Source organism: Pipistrellus kuhlii, unplaced genomic scaffold (assembly GCF_014108245.1).
Source record: "Pipistrellus kuhlii isolate mPipKuh1 unplaced genomic scaffold, mPipKuh1.p scaffold_m20_p_5, whole genome shotgun sequence".
Lineage (NCBI taxonomy): Eukaryota > Metazoa > Chordata > Mammalia > Chiroptera > Vespertilionidae > Pipistrellus > Pipistrellus kuhlii.
In genome coordinates this window covers 74,944,991-74,968,629 of record NW_023425551.1, presented here as the reverse complement: position 1 = coordinate 74,968,629, position 23,639 = coordinate 74,944,991, and the positions used below count along the sequence as shown (strand labels likewise).

The 23,639-nt window shown below is 61.1% G+C and overlaps 1 protein-coding gene across 7 annotated transcripts; it reads right to left on the bottom strand.

Moving 5' to 3' along the window:
• Positions 1-9,248: 9,248 nt before the first annotated feature.
• FRS3 (fibroblast growth factor receptor substrate 3) lies at positions 9,249-23,169 on the bottom strand. Of its 7 annotated transcripts, XM_045573071.1 has the most exons (8): positions 23,003-23,168; positions 15,915-16,049; positions 14,851-14,939; positions 13,724-13,910; positions 11,834-11,995; positions 10,814-10,971; positions 9,860-10,552; positions 9,249-9,764 (listed from the first exon to the last, which is right to left on the bottom strand). In XM_045573071.1, the coding sequence occupies exons 1-8, from the start codon at positions 23,007-23,009 to the stop codon at positions 9,741-9,743; spliced, it is 1,455 nt and encodes a 484-aa protein (XP_045429027.1). In that variant the 5' UTR covers positions 23,010-23,168; the 3' UTR covers positions 9,249-9,740. The 7 variants fall into 7 exon arrangements, with proteins under 7 accessions (XP_045429027.1, XP_045429026.1, XP_036269573.1 ...); XM_045573070.1 differs by having other exon boundaries at positions 9,249-10,552; positions 23,003-23,169; XM_036413680.2 differs by lacking the exon at positions 23,003-23,168 and adding an exon at positions 17,619-17,723 and having other exon boundaries at positions 9,249-10,552; positions 15,910-16,049.
• Positions 23,170-23,639: the final 470 nt, after the last annotated feature.

Below are 23,639 nucleotides of genomic sequence, written 5' to 3'. Positions count from 1 at the left end.
CTCTGAGCACTTCCATCTACCAGGCATTTGCTCTTGCCAGGACCTTACAGGGTCAACATGCTGCTCAGGAACACTACGGCTCAGGAACGAGAGGCTCAGAGATGCTGACTTGTCCGGGGTCACCAGCTCGGACGTTGTAGAACGAAGATCCCAAGGCAGGCGGCCTCCACCATTGGGTTCTGCCTCTCAGAAAGCGCTGCAGGAAGGCGGCTCCTGGTGTTGTTTTTGTGGAAGAGGTTGATAGAACGATCATCCTTAAGGTCTCTGCAAATCTGATGCTCCAGAACCCTAAGGGCTGCAAATGGGCTCCCCTCCCACCGGCCTGCTGTCCCCCGTGCCCAGGTAGTGAGGGGAGGGGAGGGAGATGGGGAGCATTGCAGGGAAGGGGAGTGGGGGAGTCGGTGCCGTCGATGGAGAGGATGCTGGTGGAGGGATGTGACCACCAGCCACAGCTGGTGACGGGCATGGAGAGTCAGTGCCAACAATGGAGAGTCAGTGCCAACAATGGAGACGATGTGGTGGAGGGATGTGACCACCACCACAGCAGGCTCCCTCCAGGGCTCCCGGGATGGAGCTGGCCGGTCCCAGGTCCAGCAACCCATCCTGCACCCCAGTCCTTCCTGCTGGATCCCTCCGCCTCCCTTCTCCGTCCCCCTCCACTGCAGATCCATCCCCACCCGGGACGAATGCCCCAGGGAAGGCGCCACAGGAAGTCCAAGCTCAGGGCAGAGACATGCGAAAGGGCTGTTGCTAGGGAGCCTTAGGGACGGGGCGGGTGGGGGCAGGGAGAGCCCCGGGCACCGGCACTGAGCGGCTGGCAGGGGGGACATGCAAACACTTAGGGGCCACTCATGCCCGTGTCCTCTGCCTTCCCGGCGGCGGTGGGTTTTGGGGAGCCTGCCTTTCCTCGGCTGCTGCCGTGACCCCAGCGAGCTGCCAGCTCACCACACATCTGCCAGGGGACAGTGATGGGGGAGAGTCCTGTGTCCACCACAGCCAGGCAGCCCTGTCAGTGGCCTGAGGGGGAGTCACCAGAGGTCAGAGGTCGTGCCATGCCTTCCCCAGCTTGTTAGCAGTCACCCTCGACGTTGGCATCACTTACAAAGGGATCCCCCGGTGAGTCTTGCACCCACCTGACTCCATGCAGGCATTACAACATGATGACTACATACCCTGTGCTGTACCTTACATCCGGGCTACGTTATAACTGACAAGGTGTTGCAGACACATGTTAAAAAGAAGGAAGAGAAGAAAGGAGACGGAACACCAGCCTCCTCAGAGCGGTCTGACTTTAGCCCAAGGCCTTCGACTCCCCGGTCCTGGCTCCCTGTCCACGGGGTCTCGCTGTGGGTCTGCACAGCCTCCCTCAGTTTCTCCTCCAGCAAGAGTGGCCCACGTGGGAACTTCCAGAAACTCCCTCCTGCTCTTAACCTGTTTCTCTGTGAAGCCCCCGGCCTGTCACGAGGGGCCAGGCCAGGCTCCTGTGCCTAGTGTCCTCCTGGGACCCTGTGGGGGCTGGGAGCGGGCAGTGGGCAGGGGGGTATCGGGGGCTGGGAGCGGGCAGTGGGCAGCGGGCAGGGGGGCAGCGGGGGCTGGGAGTGGGCAGCGGGCAGGGGGGCAGCGGGGGCTGGGAGTGGGCAGTGGGCAGGGGGGTAGCGGAGGCTGGGAGTGGGCAGCGGGCAGGGGGGCAGCGGGGGCTGGGAGCGGGCAGTGGGCAGGGGGGCAGTGGGGGCTGGGAGTGGGCAGCGGGCAGGGGGGCAGCGGGGGCTGGGCAGTAGGACAGGCCATGGGGAGGGCGTTTGGACGGAGCACACACCAGGTCTCCTGGGTCGGGGAGGGAAGTGCTGGGTTCGGGCTTGGGTGGCAGAAAGGGTCCTTCGTCCCGGCTCCGGCACATGAAAGGCCAGAGAATCTAATCACCAGGCGAGATAAGGAGCTGGATCCAGGCCTGCTCCCAAAGTCCCAAACCAAACACTGCAATGGTCCCAGGAAGCGCCCGGGCCGACCCTTACCCCCCCCCCCCCCGCCCCATGCCCACTCATTGGGCCCCAGGCGGGTGTGGTTATGGTCTCAGGCCAGATGCCAGCCAATCGAGCCTGAGTCCTGGACGGCGGCCTGCATGGCATGCGCAGCCTTGGCTCCAGGGCTTCCCCTGCGCACCTGGAGGAAGGGGGGGGCCAGAGACCAGGGAGCCGGTGGGCAGCCACCCCAGCTCCCCCCACATCCTGTGGTCTGGGCAGCGTGGCTCCACCTGCTGGCTAAGGGGGGCCAGGTCCTGGAGCAGGAGGGGGACCCCGCTCCTCAGGGGGTCCTCACTCACCCGCGGCGATGGGAGAGAGGCGGGGTCCGGAGGCCTGGACACCCCAGACCACCCCTGTGCTCTCCTGGCTGCACATCCCCTCTTCCAGATACTGAGGGTGCTGCACATCTCCTCTTCCAGATTCTGGGGCTGTCGGCATGGGTCTGGCCGGGTGTGGCCCACCTTCCGAGTCTGGGCACCCTCCCCCCTCCCCGCCCAGGTTCCCGGAGCGGAGAGTGAATTCCCGAGGCTCCAGGAGGACTTCTGAGGGTCTCACCCCTGTCCCTTCGCAGGAGAAGGTGCCGTCGCTGCTCACGCTGGCCCAGGGCTCCGATGGCTCACCCCCCGGGGCTCTCTGCCCTCATGGACCGCCCTCCGCGCTGACCCCCTCCCCCAGGCCTGCTCTGGACATCAGCACCCCTCTCACCCGGGGCCTCGCCTCCTAGAGCCCCCGGCACGGGATGGAGGCCCAGCACCAGATCGCCCTGGCCGGAGGTCTGGCAGAGAACGGACGCCGGTCACAGGCTCAGGCAGCGAGCTGGGGCCTCTGCAGGCCCGGCCCGGCCCGGCCCCCGGGAAAGTGAGGGTGTGGAGCCCTCAGCTCTGGGGGCCCGAGGACCTGCTCTCCAGCCCCTGCCCAGCGTCCCCAGGGCCTCCTGCTCAGTTCTGCCCCTCCCCCCCTCACATTCCTTTCCCCACCCACCCTTTACAGGCACGTCTCCCTGCCAGGCCCCAAACCTCAGAGCCCTCCTCCTTAATCCCTCCTTTCCCTTTTCCCTCGCCCTGCCCCCACATCTCCATCAGCAACGCCCTGTGGGCTCCGCCTCCAGAGCACACCCCACATCTGCCCTTTCTCCTTCCCGCTGCTCCCAGCCACCGTTCTCTCTCCCAGGTTACAGCAGCTGCCTCCCAACCTGGTCCCCACTTGTGCCTTTTCCACAGCCTCCCTGCCCCACCCCCATCTCCACACAGAGCCCGGAGTCATCCATTAAAACTCACGTCAGCCGAAACCGGTTTGGCTCAGTGGATAGAGCATCGGACTCAAGGGTCCCAGGTTCGATTCCGGTCAAGGGCATGTACCTTGGTTGCGGGCACATCCCCAGTAGGAGGTGTGCAGGAGGCAGCTGATCGATGTTTCTCTCTCATCGATGTTTCTAATTCTCTATCCCTCTCTCTTCGAAACAAACAAACAAACAAACAAAAAACTCATGTCAGATCCCCTCTGCACTGAGCCCTCCAGGAGCTATGATCCTCCCCCTGTGCCTGTGCCCTCTCCCCTTGCTCCCCTCTGCAACGGACCTGCTCCTCTGACCCCTCACCCACCTTTGCTGGGACTTCCTGCCTTCCTTGGGGCACTCACCCTCTGCTCCAGCGTCACCTCCCAGGGAGGTCTTCCCTGTGTGCCCATCCCTGCCACTCATCTCAGCACCCCTTCTGCGTTTCTCCCAAATTCTCTCTTCCCCAAACTTAATTGCTCACTTAATTGATTGGCTGGGTAATCATCCCACCCTCTGTAGAGCGAAGGTTCGGAGGAAAGGGGCTTGATCTGTCCTGCTGGCCCCTGTGGCTCCACCCCCTTCCCCACGGCCCCTCCCCACCCACCCCAGCGCCTGGCGCAGAACAAGAACTCGCTGACCGTTCCCTGAGTGAGTGGAGGAGCACGTGTTTGCACCTTGTCTGAGCCCCAAGCCTGCCCCCTGGCCCACGTGCAAGCACGCAGCTCCGCTGTTCCTCAGCCAGGACAGTGGCCGCCTCCACCTCTCCTGGCCACCCCACCAGCTGCTCCTCTCCCCCAGCAGCCCAGTCCGTCCCCGCCCAATCCCGATCTCCCAGCGGATGGCGAGGGCCCACTCTCCCATCCTTCCCCAAGCCCTCCCCAACCTTCACGGTCCGCCTCCTTCAGCAGTTTCTCCCTTCGCCCACTGCTGCTGCTGCGGTGCCAACCACCCACTGAGCACGTTATTGCATTTTCTCATTTGCCTTCATGGATGGGGAAGCAGGTTCAGAGAGGCTGAGTGATCTGCCTGAGGTCACACAGCCATCAAACGGTACATATTCCGTCCCCCTGCCCCATGGGAGCCCGCTTCTCCACTAGGCTGTGAGCTTTGGGGACCCAGGGCTTTGCAGCACTCAGCCCGCACGACAAGGTTTGAATCCTGGACCCGCTGTGTCTGAAACCAAGGCCTCTGTACTTGTATGGCTGTGCATCAGAGCAGGTACTCACTGCACTCATTGATATGTCCCTCTGGTCCTGTCATTCCAGAAGTTCAATCAGGAAAGAGGCCAGAACCAGCCCCGGGCGGGCGAGTGAGGCAAGAAGCTTCAAATGACACCCGGAATTCTTCCCACCCCACTCAGCCTGCTGCCTCACGCCCTCCACCCCCTCCCACTCCGCTCACGCCCTCCACCTCGGACACAGTGCCTCTCCCTCCCCAGCCCAGGCAGCACCAATCAGAGCAGCGGTCTCATGACACTTACATTCCTTTCCCCAGAGAACCAGGGTGCCCAGTGTCCCATCTCCTCGCCCCTCATCTTGTCCTGGCTGCACGCTTTCTGGTACCCTCTCTCCCAGAGGGAGATGGGGTGAGACTAAAGGGGGCCAGGTGGAGGGAGTGGCAGGGAGGACCCTCTCCCCGCTGACGGGGCAGACCAGAGGGAGAAGAGACGGCTGCGGACTCCCCGTCCATCAGCAGGCACCTGGTGGGGTGAAGGTCCCCCATCCCTGCACTGCACGTGAACTCGGCCGTGACGTTAATAGTCCCTTCGGAAGGACAGCCTGCACCCAGAGCATGCGCCATGCTCTTGTGCTGACCTCGCCAGCCCCTCTCCACGGCATCCCCCGGGCCACAGGCAGGAATGGCCAGCCCCGGGGTGAGTGGGACCCCGAGAGAAGGATCCGCCGGGCGAGCGAGGCAAGAGGCAGGGAGAAGCTTCCAGAAGAGCTAAGCTGAGGGCCCAGCAAACCCTCATGCCCCACACCGCTCACGGAGCCTCCTCCCAGACCCTTCTCCTCACTCTCCTCCGCCTTCCCCGCAGGAGCCGGTGCCGAAATGTCAGCACAGACCCAGGCCGACGAGAAATGTCGCCCGCCCGCCCGCCCGGACAGCTCTGAGCTAAGGAGCCAGGGGCTGCAAGTGCTGACCTGGAGACACCTGGCAGCTCCAGGCCAGCTCTGAAGGCCCAAGAGCCGGAAGGGCCAGCGCGCTGGATGCTGACTCAGGCGGCACGAGCAGAAGCATGTCCACCACAGGGAAGACGTGGGGCCGAAGGAAGGGGAGGCTCACGACGCTTAGTCAACGAGAGCACCGCGGGGCGGCAGCCATCTGGTTCTGATGGAAAGAACCGGGTGCGGGTGGAAACGCCTGGCCTTTGCTGAGCATTGACTGTGGGCCCGGCGGGTCCCGCGGCTGACCTTCTGACCCGCACTAAGTTTCATGAGGGGGAGCTGTTAACACCCCCAAATTGCAAGGAAACAGAAGCACAGGGAGGTCACATTGCTAGTGGGTGGGATGCCAGGTTGCAAGGTGCAGCCCCCCCCCCGGGCTGGGTGTAGATCCGAGGGCAGAATGAGAAGCAGTTTAAACACACCAGGTGACCCGGATGGAGTCAGGGCTTGTGCAATAGGGAGCCTCCTGTTCCGGGAAGCGTGTGAACAGAGACCTAACAGACATCTCTGGGAAGGGATCCTGGGTGGGACCCAGCTCGGCGGACCTGCGAGATTCCGTCCTGGACTCTGATTCTGGAGTTATAGAGCCCCTGAGCGGCCCCCACAGACCCTCGCCCCTGCCTCAGCTCCCTCCCTGTCAGCCTTCCTCAAGCCTTTCCGGAGGCCAAGGGGTCTTTCGCCATTGCCCCCTCCACCCGCGAGCAGGACTCCCTTTCCGGTACGGGTCAGAGAGCAGCCCCGAGCTCAGGGAGGTGAGGTCCTGGCCTGCGGGAGCCTCCTGTGAGGCTGAGACGCCAGCGGGAGAGGCCACAGGGGCGGCTGGGCGCACGGTGCCATCTGCAGAACGAAAGGCACCAGGAGAGTTGGGGGTGGGGTGGGGGAGAGCTAGGTGTGGGTTAGGCCCCAGGGGGCATCAGCTTCACCTGGCGCTGCCCAGGCAAGGCCCAGGCTGGGCATTTGCTCAGTGGGCGCCCTCAGGAAGGTGGGGTGTGGCCCTGCAGCTCAGTCCTGCAGTGGGCAGCACCCAACGGGCCATCCCCATGGCCCACCCAAGGGAAACAGCCTCTCAGGCCGGCTGGGAGCTGCGGCAGCAAGAGGCTCAGCCTGGCACGCAGCCCCGGCCTCAGCCGCTAATTAACTGCATGGCCCGAGGCGAGTCACCTCACCTCCTGGCCTGCTTCCTCTTCTGCAGGCGCTGATAACCATCCGGCCCAGCGAGCCCGAGATAAATGGGAACGCTGACTGTGTTTATATCCTTTTAAAGTGCTATCATTACCCGCGGTGGGCTGGAAAGGCCCCTCCAGTCCAACCTGAAATGTCACTCTGGACAGGATGCCGCTCCTCGCCTTTCCTGAGGGCAGGCAGCCCCGGGAGGGGAGGCCTGTTTCTAAAGGGGAGAACTGAGCACTCAGCAAACAGCCGCCGATGCGAGCGATGATCTTTGGACAAACGGATTCCATCTGCGCACCACGCCCTGACGTCAGCCGGGCAGGCTCAGGCACAGTGGCCACCCTCCTGGGCACAGCTCCCACTGCCCCTTCCTACCAGGAAACCACCCGCCCATTCACCAGGGGAAATTCCTGCAGCAGGCCCCGTGGGGATCTGAGGGGACGGGAGGGCTGGCGGCCGCCCGGGGCGGGAGCAATTCCGGACACGTGCCTGGACACCCCTTCGTGCCCACAGATACGTGCAATAAAGCAATTGTGACTCGCTCCAGGGGATTTTCAGGGGTCTGGCCAGGATCTGGCCACCCCAGAGAATGAGTCCCTTTCTTGCTCTGCTCAGAGAAGGAGCAGCAACAAGCCAGGCGCGGGGATGTCCAGCTGTTTTCCCTCGGGGGCAGCTGGGTGGCTCACAGCGTGCCCCATCGTCTGCTTTCCAAAGTGGTGTCATGTTCATCACTGCACTGGCCACGTCTCACAACCAGCTCTGTGCTTTCCGAGTGCAAAAGCCGAGGCCCATACGAGGTAAGCAAACGCTCCGGAGAGCAGAAATAAGAGCCGAGCCCCCCATGAGTGTCCATGTCGGGAGCCTGAGCAAACTGAGTCACTGGCACGGCCATACTGTCCCCCATCTTGGCTCTCCTGCTTGGGGAGAGCAGCAGTCCCAGCTGTGGAGGCTGAGGAGCAGGGGCAGTGTGGGAAGACAAGGAGAGAGCAGGGCTGAGCGCCTGGCTGAGCTGCCGAGAGGACGGCAAGCCCCTGTGCACTGTGGGAAGTGAGCGACGAATCCAGCCTGCAGCAGTGGGCAGCCCTCTGGTCCAGAGATCAAAGGACGTAGAGGAGGGTTTGGTGCCAGCTCTGGGGGTACAGCCGCTGCACCCCGGGCCCCTCCTGGGCCCCAGCGGAAGGGCCTCTTCACATCCTGTCATGGTCAGTTCTCTTCAGTCTGTCACAGGACAGCAAAGTCCGGGAGGGGGTCTGAAAGCTCCTTAGCTCAGTGCCCGTCCAGAGGGAAAGGAGCGCTTATCGATAGAATTGAGGCCGGGCTGTGGTGTCTGGGGCAGGAGCAGGGGAGGGAATGGGCGGGCCTTGCCTGTCTCCTTGGTGACGACAGGTCTCTGTGGGACAGAGGGGCCACAGTGACCAGATGAGAAGGCTGGTCCCCAGTCTTGCACGAACCTCGCTCCCACTGCTCTCCGGGGCCCCAATGGCTTATTAGACCCTGGTTTCCTTTAGATCAGTGGTTCTCAACCTTCCTACTGCTGAGACCCTTCAATACAGTTCCTCATGTTGTGGTGACCCCCAACCATAAAACTATTTTCGTTGCTACTTCATCATTGTCATTTTGCTACTGTTATGAATCGTAATGTAAATATCTGTGTTTTCCTTTGGTCTTAGGCTCTACAGCAGCAGTTCTCAACCTGTGGGTTGCGATCATCAGAAAACACGGATATTTGCATTACAATTCATTATCAGCAGCAAAATGACAGTGATGAAGTAGTAACGAAAATAATGTCATGGTTGGGGGTCACCACAACATGAGGAGCTGTATTGAAGGGTCGTGGCATTAGGAAGGTTGGGAACCACTGGACTAGATGAAATCAGGGGCTTGGGATAGAAATGGAGTCTGGGAAGCAGGGAGGCCAGCGAGAGGAGGAAGGAGAGGCAGCCGCGGACCGGAAGGAGCTCCCGCAGCAGCAGCAGCACCGGGAGGGCGGCTTGTGCGGCCTGCGCGGACCCTGGGCTTCCAGGCGCGTGTTCACATGCAGGCTCTGCCAGGGCCCCCCTATGGGAGGGGAGAGGCGTCCCAGGGAGTCCATTCCTGAGGGTCAGTTCTCTGGGAGAGTGACCCTCTGGGAGCCAGGTTGTTTAGTTACACCTCACACTGTGCTTTCCCCCCTTGCTGTTCCTGGGCTCAGTCAGGTCCTGTTCACAGGACCCAGCCTCGGCCCAGCCATGCTGGGAAGCCGGAGAGGACCCAGGTGTTAAAGGAGAACGGTACCTCCTGTCCCCACGGGGAGCAGACGGCAGATCAGTGAGGGTTCCAGAATGTGAATGTGGCAGAGCCCTCCCTCCTCCACTAGCTACTGCCCACCGGGGGCCAGGCTTTATCTCCCGGAGGCAGGGTTCCCTGCAAACCCCTTCCCGCCCCTGGGACCCATGCTGGCACTCAGACGGAGCACCCATCGCCGGCAGCTCTAAGCTCTGGGAGAGGCTTCCTGGAAGAGAAAAGGGGAGGGTCAGACTTGTCACAGAACCGCCGCCTCCCGCAGGCCCCCTCCACCGCCCCTGGGATCGCGCCAGAAAAGACGCCGTCAGAATCTGACATCGTCCACCAAGCCAGAATTTAAAAATAATTATATTAATAATAAATATGTTAAATACATTTGAAACAATAGAAAAATAAACTGATAAATAAAATCAACAGGTACAAAATGTTTCAAAATTTCAACCAAAAACATACACAGATGACAGACAGGACGGATGGGCGTAACGGGAGGCGCTCAGTGCGGCCACGGGACCTTCCCAGTTCACAGGCGGCTCCTGGGCGCCTGGCCCCCTCCCCGCTGGGAGACCCGGCCGCTCGGTGGCTGCTATTTCCGGGGCTCCTGTGGTTCGGCCAGCGCAGGGAAGCATCTGGCGCCACCTAAGTGCCCTTCTGCAAAGCACCCCTGAACCCCGGTGTGGGTTGAGGACAGGAGCGAGGGCGCTGGCCCGCGGCGGCGGCCCCTACAGAGGCAGGTCAGTGCTGTTGTGCCGGGTTTTCCGGGCCGTGCCATCGTCCCGGGGCAGAGCCCTCTGCAGGCTGGACATGGCCGCGGTCTTCTTGAGGTCAATCACGGCGTAGGAGTCTGAGCTGCGGGCAGGGTGGGAGGTGGGCGTGGGGGTCTGGGGGGCCGTGGGGTTCTGGGGCCCCTTGGGGTGGTCTCCTCCCCAGCCCTTCAGCTCCACCTGGATGTAGTTGAGCTGCCTCGGGGGCTCAGGGCCGGGCCCGCGGAAGTCGAAGTTGAAGACCTTGGGGGGGCCCCGGCAGCGCGCCAGCGGCACGGGGAAGCTGCTGTGGCTGCGGAGGGCGGCGCGGGGGCCCGAGGGCTTCTGCAGGGGCGTCTCGTCCTCCTCACCGTCAGGGAAGCCGTTGGAGGAGGGTGTGAGCCCGTCCCTGGAGTCCCCGTCATCCCCGGCCTCCTCCCCCAGCTGCTGGGCGCGGCTCTCCCACACCGGGGGCAGGGAGGGCAGGTTCTCATAGTGCAGCAGGGCAGCCCGGCGCTGGGCAAGGCCGTTCCAGCCCGGCTCCTCGGGGCTCAGTCTCCAGCCGGCCGCGGGCCTCAGCCCCCCGCTGATGTTCTCGTAGGTGCACTTGGGCTGGGCCGGGCACTCGGAAGGGCCCTCGTTGTTGTTGTTGTGGTGAGGGGGGTCGCGAAGGCTGGGGCAGACGCCCTGGCACTTCATCATGTGCCGCCGAGCGGGAGTGGGCCCCAGCACGAACTTCACCTGGCCCGGCTGCCAGAACACCCGCGGGTCCCGCTGGTCAGGGCCCGGGGCCCGCGGGGGGCAGGGGGCCTGCCCCTCGGGCAGCGGCTGCAGGCAGTGCCGGCTCCGGCGGTGGTCATCCTCGCTGGCTGGTGTATTGACGTACGTGTGGGACTGGGGGGAACGAGTCCAAATAAGCAGGAAGGTCCAAGGGCGGGGAGAAGGGAGAGCAGGAGGGACAGGAGGTTGAAAGATGAGACACACAGGAGAAAGAGCTAGAGTTTTCTCCTCTTCCTTGTCCCCCAGACCTCCCAGGGCAGCTGGGACCAGTAGGTTTTCTGCCCGCCGTGATTCTTACTGGGACAAGGTGCCATATTTCCTGACCTCCGTTCCCACCCGGCCCAGGAGAGAGGGGTGCGTCGGCTGCTTGCTCACCTGCTCATCGGGGGCAATGAGGGCGTGGGTGGACTCCTCTCCAACTGAGGGGTGTCGAAGGCTGCTTGTGGAGGGGCGCCGGGGTGCGGAGAGTCTGGGGCCCTCTCCGGGGCATCCAGGGAAGCCATTGGAGAAGCTGGAGACGCTGTAGCCTAGAGCTGAGACAGGGAAGACAAGCCCAGGTGGAGGTCCTTAAACCACCTGCGACCGCGTGTGCACATCCTGGGACTCCTCCCCAGACCACCCAAGTAATCAGCCATGTGAACCCGCAGTCCCCATGACCTGTCACCTCTCTGTTCTTCACACCTCTTCCCTCAAAGCTCAGCTTGAACGCTGTAACTTCCCGCTCACATCCTTCCCTAACACACTGGTCATCGCTGGACTGCCTTTGCCTCGTGCTAGCTCTGCCAAAGAGCTCCAGGGCAGCTCCTGGAAAGCAGCACTGTTTCCATTTTCCTGCCCCACCGCCCGCCATGGAGGCAGCACGCAGAGCAGGTGCTCAGTGCAGACTCAGAGAATGAACCGGCAGCCGCTGTGCGGACCTCTCCAGAAGCTGGTCCTGGCAGAGATGCTGCACTACCCATCAGGGAAGGCACATGGGTGTGACCCAGTAGATGGAAGGAAGGAAGCAAAAAAGCTTCAGACTGCTGTTTCCATGGAAACCCCACATCTGCACCCTGACCATCCGTCATAAAAGTTCCAGGACTTCCCAGGCTCAGCTGGCGTCACCTGACTGGCCCAGCCAGGCCTCACCCATCCCCGAGTGGTTCTGATGGCGGTCGGCTGCTGGTCCTGGAAGGCTGGCTCACTCAGCCACCCCTGCCTACCTGCCTGACTAGGACCTCCAACACAGGTGCTCCCTGGGCCTGTGCTTCTGTGTGTGCATGTGTGTGCATGCGCGAGTGTGTGTACGTGTGTGTGCATGCGTGTGGATGTGCGCGCGCGTGTGTGTGTGTGCGCATGTGTGTGTGTACACAGGTGTGTGCATGTGTGCTGGGGGCCCAGGACGGGTCTCCTCACCGTTGGGAGGCTGTGGGGCCCGCGGGAGGCCGAGCTCGGCCGGGTGGCTGTTGCGGGTGATGATGACGGGCTCTTCCATCACGTTGATGCTGTTGCACTGCATCAGGTCCTGCAGGAGGTTGAAGATCTCCTCGGCCCGGGAGCACTTGAAAGCAAATATCCCTGAAGCAGGAGAGGAAGAATGAGGCTCCTCTGAGCCTGTGCCCGACAGGGAAGGGCCACAGAGGCTAACCCAGTGCACAAAGCTCAGGAGACGTCTCTAAGGTCCACCCCCAGGCCTGCAGGATGCAGAGAGCCCTCATCAGGAGGCTCCCCACCCCCGGCACATTGTAAAGCAGGCGGAGCTGGGCTCACTGCCTTCCCTGGCCCTCCCACTGGCCATTACCATCCTGAGATCTAACACTTGAGCTCTGCTCCTCTGAGGTTAAGTCATTTTTATGAGGATGATGTGCACAGAGGTGAGAGGAAGAGAAGTGAAAATCAAACTGAGAAAGGAAGAATCAGACCAGTGATCGCTCCTCACATGCTGCCCCATCTCCCTCTGCCTTTACCCCTGGCTCCCCAGAAATGAGCTCCACCAGGGTGCCAGCCCTCAGCCCCATGACTAAGAGCCCAAAGCTCTCAGAGGGTAGAGTCTGCCCTGTCACTGCTTCCTCACTGGGTACGTAGCCCAGATCCTGGCCAGAGAGCGAACGTCTACTGGGTACAGGCCCCTGACCACAGGGAGCTTAGATTCCGGTGCAGAAAGGATGGCTGACCAGCTGAAGGACAGACACAGCACAGCGATAGGTGGCTCCTCCAAGCAGCTGCCTCACCGCCTCTCGGACTCGAATGCAGGAACTCGAAGTCCCGGGGTCAGCAGAAGGGGCCGAGCACTGTGACTCAGGGGGTCCGAGGTCGCCCTCGGGATGTGTGCCAGCCCGGGATTCTGCACTCCCGTAACAGTGGGGCCCAGGACTCACGGGGTGTGTGTGTGTATCCACAACAAAGACAAAGCTAGGCTGGGATGTGGGCCATTTGATGTCTGCAGGAATGGCACAGGAAGGATGGAGGAAGAGAAAAAAGACTATACTGGCAAGCCATGCTGAGGGATAAAAAAGGCTGGGAAGGCCGGAAGTTTGGGGCCTAGGGCAGCCCTTCCAGGATCCCAAGCATGGACTACACACCACCTTCCTCCCTCTCTCTGCTCGGTCAGTGTGAACGCCTCTGCCTCAGGAGCTCCAAGGTCCTGAGGCAGGGGCATCCCCCGCCCCCCCGCCCCGATTCCCCTCCCGGCAGGGCTCCGGGGAGAGAAGCCCTGCGAGAGAAGCCCACACCACACCACTGCTTCACGGAGCCACGGGCAGCTGGGCCTTGACCTCACGGACAACCCGCCACACCCTGACCTCGGCTGCAGGGAGGACAGGGAAGAAGGAAGAGTGCACCGCACTCCATTGCTCAGAGGTGACAGGGATAACCGCCCGAGGGTTACTTTGTACCCCGGGACCCACATCTATCATTACCGAGCCACAGGGCCCCGAGGAGGGCGCTTCCGCCTGGCTCTTCCTTACTCCCGGGCTCAAGGGCACATGACCGGGTTGGGGAGGGGGGGGAAGGCTCAGAAGAAAATTCCTTCCTACTTAGGGACCCTGGAAACTGGAGTAACCGAGGGAGGAGGAATCGACTGCTTTTCCCAAGCAGGCTCCGGGCTCGGAGCACCAGCTCCTCCCCACAGAGGCGGCCCTGCCAGAGCTCAGGGAAGGAGCACTGGCCTGGGAGTCCATTTAGCTCTGTATTCATGTGCCGGTGCTCCTGGCCATGAGCCTCCCCCTCTGAGCTGTGACTTCCAGCCCCAGCACCGGGCCCGGGGGCACAAGCCCTAGTTAGCATGGGGCGGGGGCTGGTACTCACCCTGGCCCGTCTGACAGCGGCGGCCGCTCTCAAAGGAGAAGAGGTTGGAGTCGTAGCCATAGCGCCGCAGGCAGAGGTACGGCCAGCGGACGGCCTCCCGCCGCTGCAGGTGGAGCACCAGCTCGCTCTGGGTCAGCTCCATCACCCCGGAGTCCAGCTCCACCCCCTCATCATCCACGTTCGTCACCTGCGGGGCAGGAGACAGGGTCACGGAGCGAGTCCAACCAGGGAGCGTGTGGGTCCCTGAGCCGTGAGGAGCCCGGCAGGCTGACGGTGCAGGGCTGCGGCTGGGAACTGAGGGGCTCACCTGACTCACCACAACCTCTCCAGAACGCCAGCCACATGACGCCTCAGTGCCACTGACCCACGACAGCTCTCTGGGCCTCGGTTTGTCATTTGCACAGTGAGTGGAGGGGTGGTCAGTAACCTCCACAGCCAGACGGTTGGACGACCAAGGTTAGATGCCCCCAGATGGTCCATGGCTTAGTATCCAAGGGCCAGATGTTAGTGGAAGAAGGTGTTCGAGCGTAAGTTCAAAATCTCAAGACCCTGGGAGAGCCAAGCCCAAGGCAGAACTAATACACACTGCCTCTACCGCCTCCCCATCGCTACGACCTTGCCGAGGGCGCCCTCTTGTGGTGAGCAGTAGAAACCACGCTTCAACAGGAGGGGCTCCACCACCTGAAAGGTGGGAGGGACCAGGGGTGCACAGGTCCACTGGGCCTGGCCTTTTCAGCAACACTAACACAGTGATTGCCAGGTGTTAAGCACGGTCTTAAATACTTCACACATATTAACTCTCCATACGGACTTTTGTTGTTTTGTCCAAAAAAGTTACGTGTAATGTAACAAAGATACACTGACAGGACCGAATAATCTAAAAACACCACTTCTGCTAAGACTGTGTTACCACATTCCTTCATTCTTGGTGGCACCAAGAGCCAAACCCACAGCAGTGGCCTGGGCTCCTTTTCCTCAGAGGCCCTGATCTCAGGAAGTCCTCACAAGCCCCCAGACTCAGCCTGTCACTCCCCCTTCTCTAGGGAGACTGAGCCAACGCCACCGCTCGGGGACGAAGACCAGGAGGCCCTGGTGGGCGCTCGGGGGGGGGGAGGGGCTGTGGGTACCTTGAACTTGGTGGGGTGGTTGTCGGGGATGCTGTCTCTGTTCAGGCAGCTGCAGCAGCTCCCCATGGTGTCAGAGCAGCCAGCCCGCCCTACGGAAAGCATAAGGGACAAGAAAGTCATCAAGGTCAGCTCCCAACAGCCCTGCCCTAGGGGACGGGGGCAGAGCCATCTCACTCTGACCACTTCCCTTGCCCACGGGACTGTAGGACATAGTCCCTCCCTCAAGAAATTCCCACTCTCAACAGGCCCAGACACACACTGGATAAACATTAACTCGAGTTAGGATATGTTAAAGATTAATGCTAACGGGGGGATGGAAAGTGCTTCTCGGACCTATCATTTGATCTAGACCTTGAGAAACATATAGGATTTTGGCCGATGTAATGACAGTGAAGGGAGGCCTGGGCATGGAGAAAAACATGAAACAGGTCGAAACCCAGAAGTGATTTGCATCAGGAGTTGGGTACTGGCCTTGAGCCTCATCCAAATTCAGCAAAGCAATTGATCTGGGAGTCCCAGACACTCTGGCCTATACTTTTCTCCTTTTCCATCTCGTTCTTCCCATATCATCCCAATCCTCTTCCCTCCCTTACCATCACCCCAATATCCACCTCAGCCTTACCTTTCTGGTGTTCTTTTCATTTTGAGGTGCTACATTATGGTCAAACGATACTCTCAGAGGATCGAACATTTAAAACAGCACACTTTTCATAAACTTGACTTAAAAAACACATGCTGGGTTTGCTTTTGGACAAAGGGGAAACACAAACTTGGCTTTTCCCTCCAAGATAAGGCACTTGGATTGGAGGTCAGCATCGTAGGACTGCGCCTAAGTTGGAGGGGTTACCTACCAGGTCTGAGTGACCTAAGAGAGCACACAACAAACACATGGACTGATTCCAACCCGAAGTTAAGGGGTTGCAACTTGATACAAGAAACCCTTCTGTAAGATTAGATACCCCACTGAATGTATAAAGCTTTGAACAAGCCTGACCTGCACCCTCCATTCCTCCCAATTTGGGAAACTCTAGGAAAGTGGCTCATCTCTATAGCTCTCACCTCACCTAAGCCATCGGGAAACAGTCTGGGCGGGGCATGGGGCAGGGCCCACACGTTATGCCCCGTTCTTAGTGGGGCATCATGGCGAGCAGTCTGCAGAGAAGTCACCTGGATCCCTCCTGGACACACCTGGGGCTCACCTGGCAGAGAGACAGAGACCGCCCGTTAGTGGAAACCTCCATCCTCAGCGACTGTTACAGAGACTGACTTGCTGTCAGTCCATCCCATCTGGATATCTGTTCCAGGTCCCAATGGGACCAACACACCAACGGATAAAGCAAGATCAAGGGCAAAGGGATCACAAATCCTGAGCGCTGTAAGCTCTGAGAAGGATACTCTCCTCGTATCAGTGGGCTTGAAGTCTGAGGCAGCCCGGGACTTTTAAAGTGGCCGCCAGACTCCATGTGGATCCTGTTATGACCAACACCAAAGCCACCACCTTACCTTTGCAGGGAACCTGACCAAGAGCTTTCTCAAAAAGACACTGTGATATACCGGGAAGGGCACGGGCGTGAGAATCAGGAAGCTAGACGTTTTGCTGCTACTTAGGAGACTGCCAAGTTGGTCCCACACCTCCCACCCCAAGGCTTTACTTTTAAAGGGACATCTTTGTAAGCTGTGGCGCTTCCAGCCTCAATAACCTCTAGAAGTAAGTATGGAGGACAAATATCACTAACATTTTCCTCTTTCACGAAAATCTCGTATCTGAAAGCTTGATACGGATTTTTTCTTTCTTTCTGTTCTCCAAGCTCTGAAAGGCCTAAAATGTTAATACAAATGCTAACAATAAACCAAGATTTCAGGGATCTGAGCCCCAAGTAGACAAGCTGACAGGACAGGCCCCTGGAGACTCTTGAAATCCCACCTTCCTTTCTGGGAAAACACGATCCTTTCCCAGGGCCTCTTGTACTCTGAATGCTTGGAAAACTTTGCAGGTGGAAGGACCCCACCCTCTCGGTCTGGCTTTTTTCCTTGGAAAGTGGTAGCAGGCTGAGGGAGGTGTGCAGAGCCTGGAGACGGGGCAGAAGCTGGGGAAAATATTGGGGCTTGAGCCATCACAAGGGAGTCTGGGCGTGAAACCAAGAACTAATTATAGGGTGCAAGATGGGGGAGGCTGTTGCACCTTTTCTGTCACCTTCTCTTTAAGCTGCATACGATGACAGCCCAATGAGGGGCATTACATTGGATGGGACAGAAGGGAGTTCCGATCTGGGACAGGTTTGCATTTGGGCACGGAGTTAAGGGGTTATGAGGACTCCAAATGCATGTGAGGACTGGGGAGACATGGGCAGTTTTATGCAGTTGATTACGGTGCAAGGAGAAAGGGGAGGGGCATGACGGATCAGAGGAATGTCAGAGCGGAGGAAGCATTTGGGGGCATCCGGGAGAGAATGTGGGCGTGCGGGGAATTCGCAGGATGACGGGTTCGAGGGCGCCGGGACCTGCGAAGGTGTGTCGGGTGGGGGCGGGGTGGTTCTGAGGCGTGAGAAGAATTCAGGTTGCGGGGTTGTCAGGGGGATTTCTGGACTGGGAACCCCAGCTGTCTCCAGGAAGGAACGGGGGCGGTGGGACCGCGCGCCGTGCCTGCACCCCCGCCCCCAGCCCGGGGCGCCGCCGCACGCCGGGCCGCCGCGGACCGGAGCGGAGACAGCAGCGCGGTGCGGCCTCGCCGGAGCCGCCACGTCCCCGCCCCGCCCGCCCCGACTCACATCGCCCCGCGGCCCGGGCGGCGCCGGGCCCCGCTCCCGGGTGCCGCTGCAGCCGCCGCCGCCGCCCCGAGCTAAGCTCTCCCTGCCCGGCCCCACCCCGCGGTCCCGGGGTCGGAGGTCACCGGCGGCACCAACGAGACGCTGCGGGCGGGCGGGCGGACCCGCTCGGGGCGACCGGCGCGCAGCCTAGAAGGTCCCTTTGGAGGACTTTGCAGTCGGGAGCACGGAGCATGCGCACACGCCAGAGGGCGCTCCAGGCCAGCGGCTGAGCGCCCCTGGGGGCGGGGCCCCGGTGAGTGGGCGGGGCCTGGGGTGGGGCGGGGCCGAGGGACGGAGGCGGGACCAGAGGTTCCACTACCCCGGGCAGAAAGGGACCCGGGGTGGAGGGAGAAACACGGAAGATCAGGGAGGGGTCTGCAGGGGTGGCAGAGAGAAGGGCAGTACCAGGGACTCTGGCAAGAGAAGGAAAAAGGGCAAGGGGCGGAGGGACCCCTGGGAGAAGGGGGAGGGTTCTGGGGTGGGGGAGAAGACACAGAGAGGGGCGGGGCTAGAAGACCTGATGGAGGTTTTGGGGGGACCTGCGTGTTTGATGAGGCGTTCTGCTCGGCGAGTGGCCGCGGACCCGGACAAACGAGGTTCCCGGTGTCTGCTCTGCGCGCACAGGGCACGATGCCGGCACAGAGCCCAGGGGAGCGGGGGCGGGGGCGGGGAGCCTGCATACTTGGCACCCCGGATCTCACAAAGGCTTTGCGGAGCCCCGACCCCTTCTCGGGCCGCCCAGCTCTGCCGGCCTGGGAGGACGAGGGAGAGAAGGGCCGGGCTCCGGGCGGGGCGGCGGGCGCTGCGCCTTGGGGTGGGCGCTCCCTGTCGGGAGGTGGGGGGACGCGACGGCGGTTATGTCCTGAACGGCCCAGACAGCGGCGCGCCGCGGGGGCGAGTCCCCAGCAGAGTCCGCCTCTTCTCTAACCTCCCGGCGGCCGCCCAGGGAACCCCAGCCGACTGCGCACCCACCACCCTGTCTGCCTCCCATGTGGGCCCCGCGGGGTCTGAGAAAAACCTTGGGGGATCTCTCCAGAGGGTATTTGGCGGGACTGGACACTTCTCCCTCTTCCCCTCCCTGTCCGGGAAACCATCCCATCCCTTTACCTCCCCAGACCATAGGGCCGGCCAGGCTTTGCCCTTTGGGCGGGGGGGGGGGGTTTGGGAAGGTCGAACTCCACGAGCCTGGTTGCACCCGCGCGCAGGTGAGGGGGGGGGGGGTTCAGCCTTGTCCCTTGTCTCAGGGGGCAGGGGGAGGGGGATTTTGAGAGGAATCAGCATGTTAGGAAGGTGGGGTCCCGTGCCAAGCGGAGGTGGAGTTAGGCTGCCCTCGAAGGATTGAAGGGTGAGGGCCAGAGCTGACTTGTGAGCATTGTCTGCGTGGGACAATTCATACAAACTAGAACTAACCTGGAAGAGAGGGTAAAGTCCCCCTGGGGCCCCAGATGTACCCCCTTTTCCTGTGGGTCCCCCTCCCCTAAGCACTTTGCTACCTGGAACAGGGGGCACCCTGTTAGGGAAGGTGGCTGCTCCTGGCCCTGAGTGCCCGGGCCTGAGGGGCAGGCCGGGAAGGAAGCAGGTGGGTGCGGAGCCAGGATGCTGGGAAGGGTGGCACAGGACCTCTGAGAGGGGGTGCAGAGGAGACTGTGGGCTGGGGAACCGTATAACTGTTGGAGGCCAGACTCTGTCCCCACCGCCTCTTCCAGAGGCCAGGGATTTGGTGATGGCCTCCTGTGCCCTGCTGCCGGCCAGAATCCACCTCGGCCCACAAAGGAAGCCTCTTCCTAGAGCTCCCCTCAGCCTTCCACTGTGGCCGCCGGCAAGGTCATGAGCCTGCTTGTTTCAGCCTTAAAGTGGGATCATAGAGACTACTTCATACAATCGCTGTGAGGGTGGAGTAAAGGGTGTGAAATGCTAGAATAGTGCAGAGTAAACAAGAAAGCTAACGCTGGTTTCCCCCCTGTGGTGCTGTGTCTGCCTACCTAGAGCCCTACCCCATTCTGCCGGCTTCGTCTCCCTTACCCACCAGACTCTCCATCTCCCTTACCCACCAGACTCTCCATCTCCCTTACCCACCAGACTCGGAGCTCCCTGTGGGCAGGGCCCATCCCTTTTCTACTTCAGTCATCGCCTCCCACCCCGAGATGCTGTGGCCATCCCAGGTCTTGCCCAGAGGAGGGCTGAAGAGATGCGCTTAGAATTGTCCGATGGAATGGCTGCTATAGATAGAGGAAGAAACACGAGATTTCCCTGTGTCCTGGAGGAGCTCCTAGACCAGATGAGAAGCTGGGAGAGACACGGGGGTGGGGGGGTGGGGCAGAGAGAAACAAGTGCTAAATCTTGGGACACTGGTCGTACTTCCGGAGCTCAGGGAAAGGGGAACAGCTTTGGGCTGGAGAGGCAGAGAAGGGCTTCCTGGGCCTGTCACCTGGCCCAGGCCCACAGCTGGGCAGGCAGGGCCTGTGCAGGGATTGGGGAGGAAGCAAGCTCGCCGGCCTGGTATGTAAGCAGTGAGGGATGGTGGGAGTTAAGGCGATGGAGGTGATGAAGGAGGGACCAGTCTGCTCCAGGCTCATCAGAAAGGCGAAATGCCCTCTCTTCTTTGCAGGAATCCGTTTCTACAACCCTCCCCGCTGCAGTCCCCAAGCCCAGGACATGAGGGTTTGACTTTAAATGTATTCACATGACTATACATGACCTCTCCGAGGGGGTCTGTGTTGTTCAAGCAGACCTGTGGGGCTTGGGCCCTGAGGAAGGGGGTGATTTTAAGCACATGAAGGGAAGCTGTTTTGAGGTGTGAGGCCTCCCCAACCTCCATCCATCAGAACACAAATGCAGGAGTGGATCAGCTGTCCTGGTGATCTTAAAGTTGACTGTCCAAAAGGGGTGTGTGTGTGTGTGTGTGTGTGTGCGCGCGCGTGCGTGCGCGCGCTTGACTGTTGCTCCAGACTGGAGAGGAGGTGGCAATGAGAAGGGGAGGGAAGAGGGAAAGCCTAGCTCCACTCCTCATCTGCTGTGTCTGCTTGGGATCCTGAAGCTCTGAGCCTGGGGCTCCTTGGCCTGGACACCAACCGAGCCCCCAACTGGCCTGGGCTCGGACGCGCCTGCAGCAGCTCCTGCAGCAGCTCCCTCCACAGGACAGCGATGCGAGATCCCTCTCCCCAGCTTCCCTCTTTTCTGTGGGAGAACCTTGGTCCAGAGGTCAGGGAACGTGGGTGTAAGGCCTAGCTATGCCACTCATTGGGAGAAGTCATTCCCCCAGCCTCAGCCTGAGTTTTCACATCTACATAATGGTACAATGATCCACATGATGGCTGCTCTGCCTGCCACAACGCTTAGTTGAAGAGCAAATGAGAAAATGGACATGAGCGACTTTTGAAACAAATAATGGAATGTACAAATGTAAGGAGTATGGTTAAGTATTTATTGAGGCCCTATATGTGCCCAGTCTAAAGGCTTATAATAAAATAAATAAATAAATAAATAAAATAAAAAATAAAGGCTTATAATCAGTTGGGTAGGCAAGATGGGAGAATATGGACTAACTAGGGCAATCACCATGGGAAGTGATATTTGGCTACACATATGGTTCACTGGGAGCAAGCACCTAAGTATATGGAGACAGGGCTAAGTGCTTAGTGTCAGGGCTGAGTGATGACCGTTCCTGGGGGAGGGGGAGAGTAAGACTGAGGTGGGCTTACTGGCACTCTTTTGTCCCTGCCCCTCTTTCCCTTTTCATCCCCATGCCCTTCCAGGCGGTCCCCACTGGCACCTCCCTGAGGTTCTACAACCTTCCTTTGACACACCAGCACCTAAGCCTTCTCCACTCAAACTTCAACCTGTCTTTGCAGGAGCCATACTGCCTGGCCCTTGGGGAGGAGGAGCTGCGCTCCGGCTCTTCTGTGTCCAGCGGAGGAGGGTGGCCCTGGGCCAGGGGGTGGCTTGCCTGATACCGCCCAAGCTTGCAGAATGCACCTGTGAAAAGGTGTGTAGTATTACCCCCCCCCCATATTCCCCTTCCTCCACTCTTCTCCCTCTCGATTCTGCAGAAGGAGCTAGCTTCTGCGACTCTGGTGAGAAAGGGATTTGGGGATTGACAGTATGGTAAACTTCAAGAGGAGCCAAGTTTGGGGGTTCTTGGTGAGCCTGCAGTGGAGGTGGGGTTGGGATGGAAGAGCCAGGAGGGTGGTGCTGCCTCTGACCAGCCAGCACCCCGCTGGCAGTGCAGGGAGTGCCTGAGGCCAGGGGAATACGGAGCGTTTGCAGCCAGGGCAGGAGAGCGGGCTGCTGGCACCAGGCTTGCTTGGCTCGCCAGGCCTGTGGCCAGGCCCCGATAAACCGCATCTATAATAATTCCACCGCGATCGGCACCTCCACTGCGGCCGTCCTGGTGCTGAGCCGCTGAGGCCATGCTGCCCTGCTTGTGACCAGGCACAGCTGAGGGGAGGTCTGTTCAGGGTCCAGCTTGGCAGGACGCAGGGAATACCTCTCCCAGGATCAGGGAGTGGAGCGGGGCGAAGAGGTGCGGCCTAGGACCTTGGTGTTTCCCTTGCTCCCACTTGAGCTCTGGGCATGTGGGACCCTTTGCATCCTCCCTCACTGCAGCGTCCCCCATATTTTCTGGGGTGGACAGTTTCTCCGGCGCAGGGACTCTTGGACAGAGGTTCCTCTCAGTGTTCTAGGTGCCCAGTGCTGTGCCTTATCATGCAGGAAACTCCCTGGAGTTGGCATGTGAGCGCAGAACCCTGGGTCCCATTCCCCCACTTCGGGCCGTGCCACCTGCTAGCTGGGGATCCTGGCTGAGCCAATCAGCCCTCCCCGCGTCGGAGGGTGGCGGAGTAGATCAAATGGGAATGTCTGTGGACGTGCTTTAGCGTTAGCTGGCTCTAAGGCGTGGTTACTGGATGAATGAATGAGTGAATGAATGAATGAATGAATGAGCTGGTCCCCACTCCCTCTCCCAGCTGATCTCCCGGCGCTGCACTGAGGTGAGGCGGAGGGACGGCGCTGGCACGAGAAACGCTTCTGCTGCCAGGACTGCGCCGGGCCCTGGGGGGGAGGACGTGATGCCCCGCCGGGGGGCGGCCCTGCTGTCCCCGCTGCTCTGAGAGTCGCTATTGGGAAGCCGGCGGGAGCCTGGCCGCCACTCTGGGAGGAGGGCCGTCCCTCGGTAAGGGAGGAAAGGTGTGGATCGAAGGGGAAGTGGGCAGCGGCTGGGGCTGGGCAGAGGGAGTTCTCCCGGGCCGGGGCCCTCGCCCCGGTCCCACGCCGTCCCGTCCCTCCAGCAGCGCCCCCGTCCTCCAACCGCACCCCCAAACCCGAGCTTCGGGGCCCGCAGCTCTCACCACGCATCCCTGGCCGGAGCGCTCCGAGGGCCTCCCGAGCCCATCCTGCGCCGCGGGTGAGGCTGCGGCGCGGGACTCCCTCCCGGACCGGGGATGTGCCGCCCCCTGGTGGGCGGAGCGGGGAGGGGCGAGGAGCCCGGGAGGATCGCGCGGAGGCCTGCGCACCCCGGGGGCGGGGCGGGAGGCTGGGCCTCGCTTCGTGCGGGCCGCCCCGCCAGGGCCTGGGGGTGTGAGACGCGGGCCTCGGAGAAAGGCGGGTCTGGCCTGGCCGGAGTTGGGGAGGCTGGCTCGGCAGAGCTGAAGGAGGGGGCCGCGCTCCGCTACCCTCTGCGCCCATCCCCGGAGCAGTCCTCGCCGCGGCTGCCAGCTCCCGTCCGGACACCCGGAGGCGGCTGCTTGGATCCAGGCGGGAGCGCGAGTGCCGAGCTGGGGACAAGGCTGAGGCACCCAAAGGACGAGAGCAGGGACCCCTGGAGACGTCCGTTGATCCCCAGGAGGATGTCCCCTGCCCTACCTGCTCCTCTTCCTCTGACTCAGAACTTTAGGTCCGCGCCTTCCCCGGCCCTGCAAGACGCCGGGACGCGCCCGAGCTGGTGACAGTGGCATCTCCAGGAAGCATGGCCCCATTTGCTAGTGG

Excerpts from the sequence above, each read along its gene's own strand:
- FRS3 (XM_045573070.1), bottom strand. Across the intron at positions 14,940-15,914 it reads ACTGTTTCCCGATGGCTTAG|GGCGGGCTGGCTGCTCTGAC; the intron begins GTGAGGTGAGAG and ends TGCTTTCCGTAG. Across the intron at positions 11,996-13,723 it reads CCGCTGTCAGACGGGCCAGG|GGATATTTGCTTTCAAGTGC; the intron begins GTGAGTACCAGC and ends CTCCTGCTTCAG.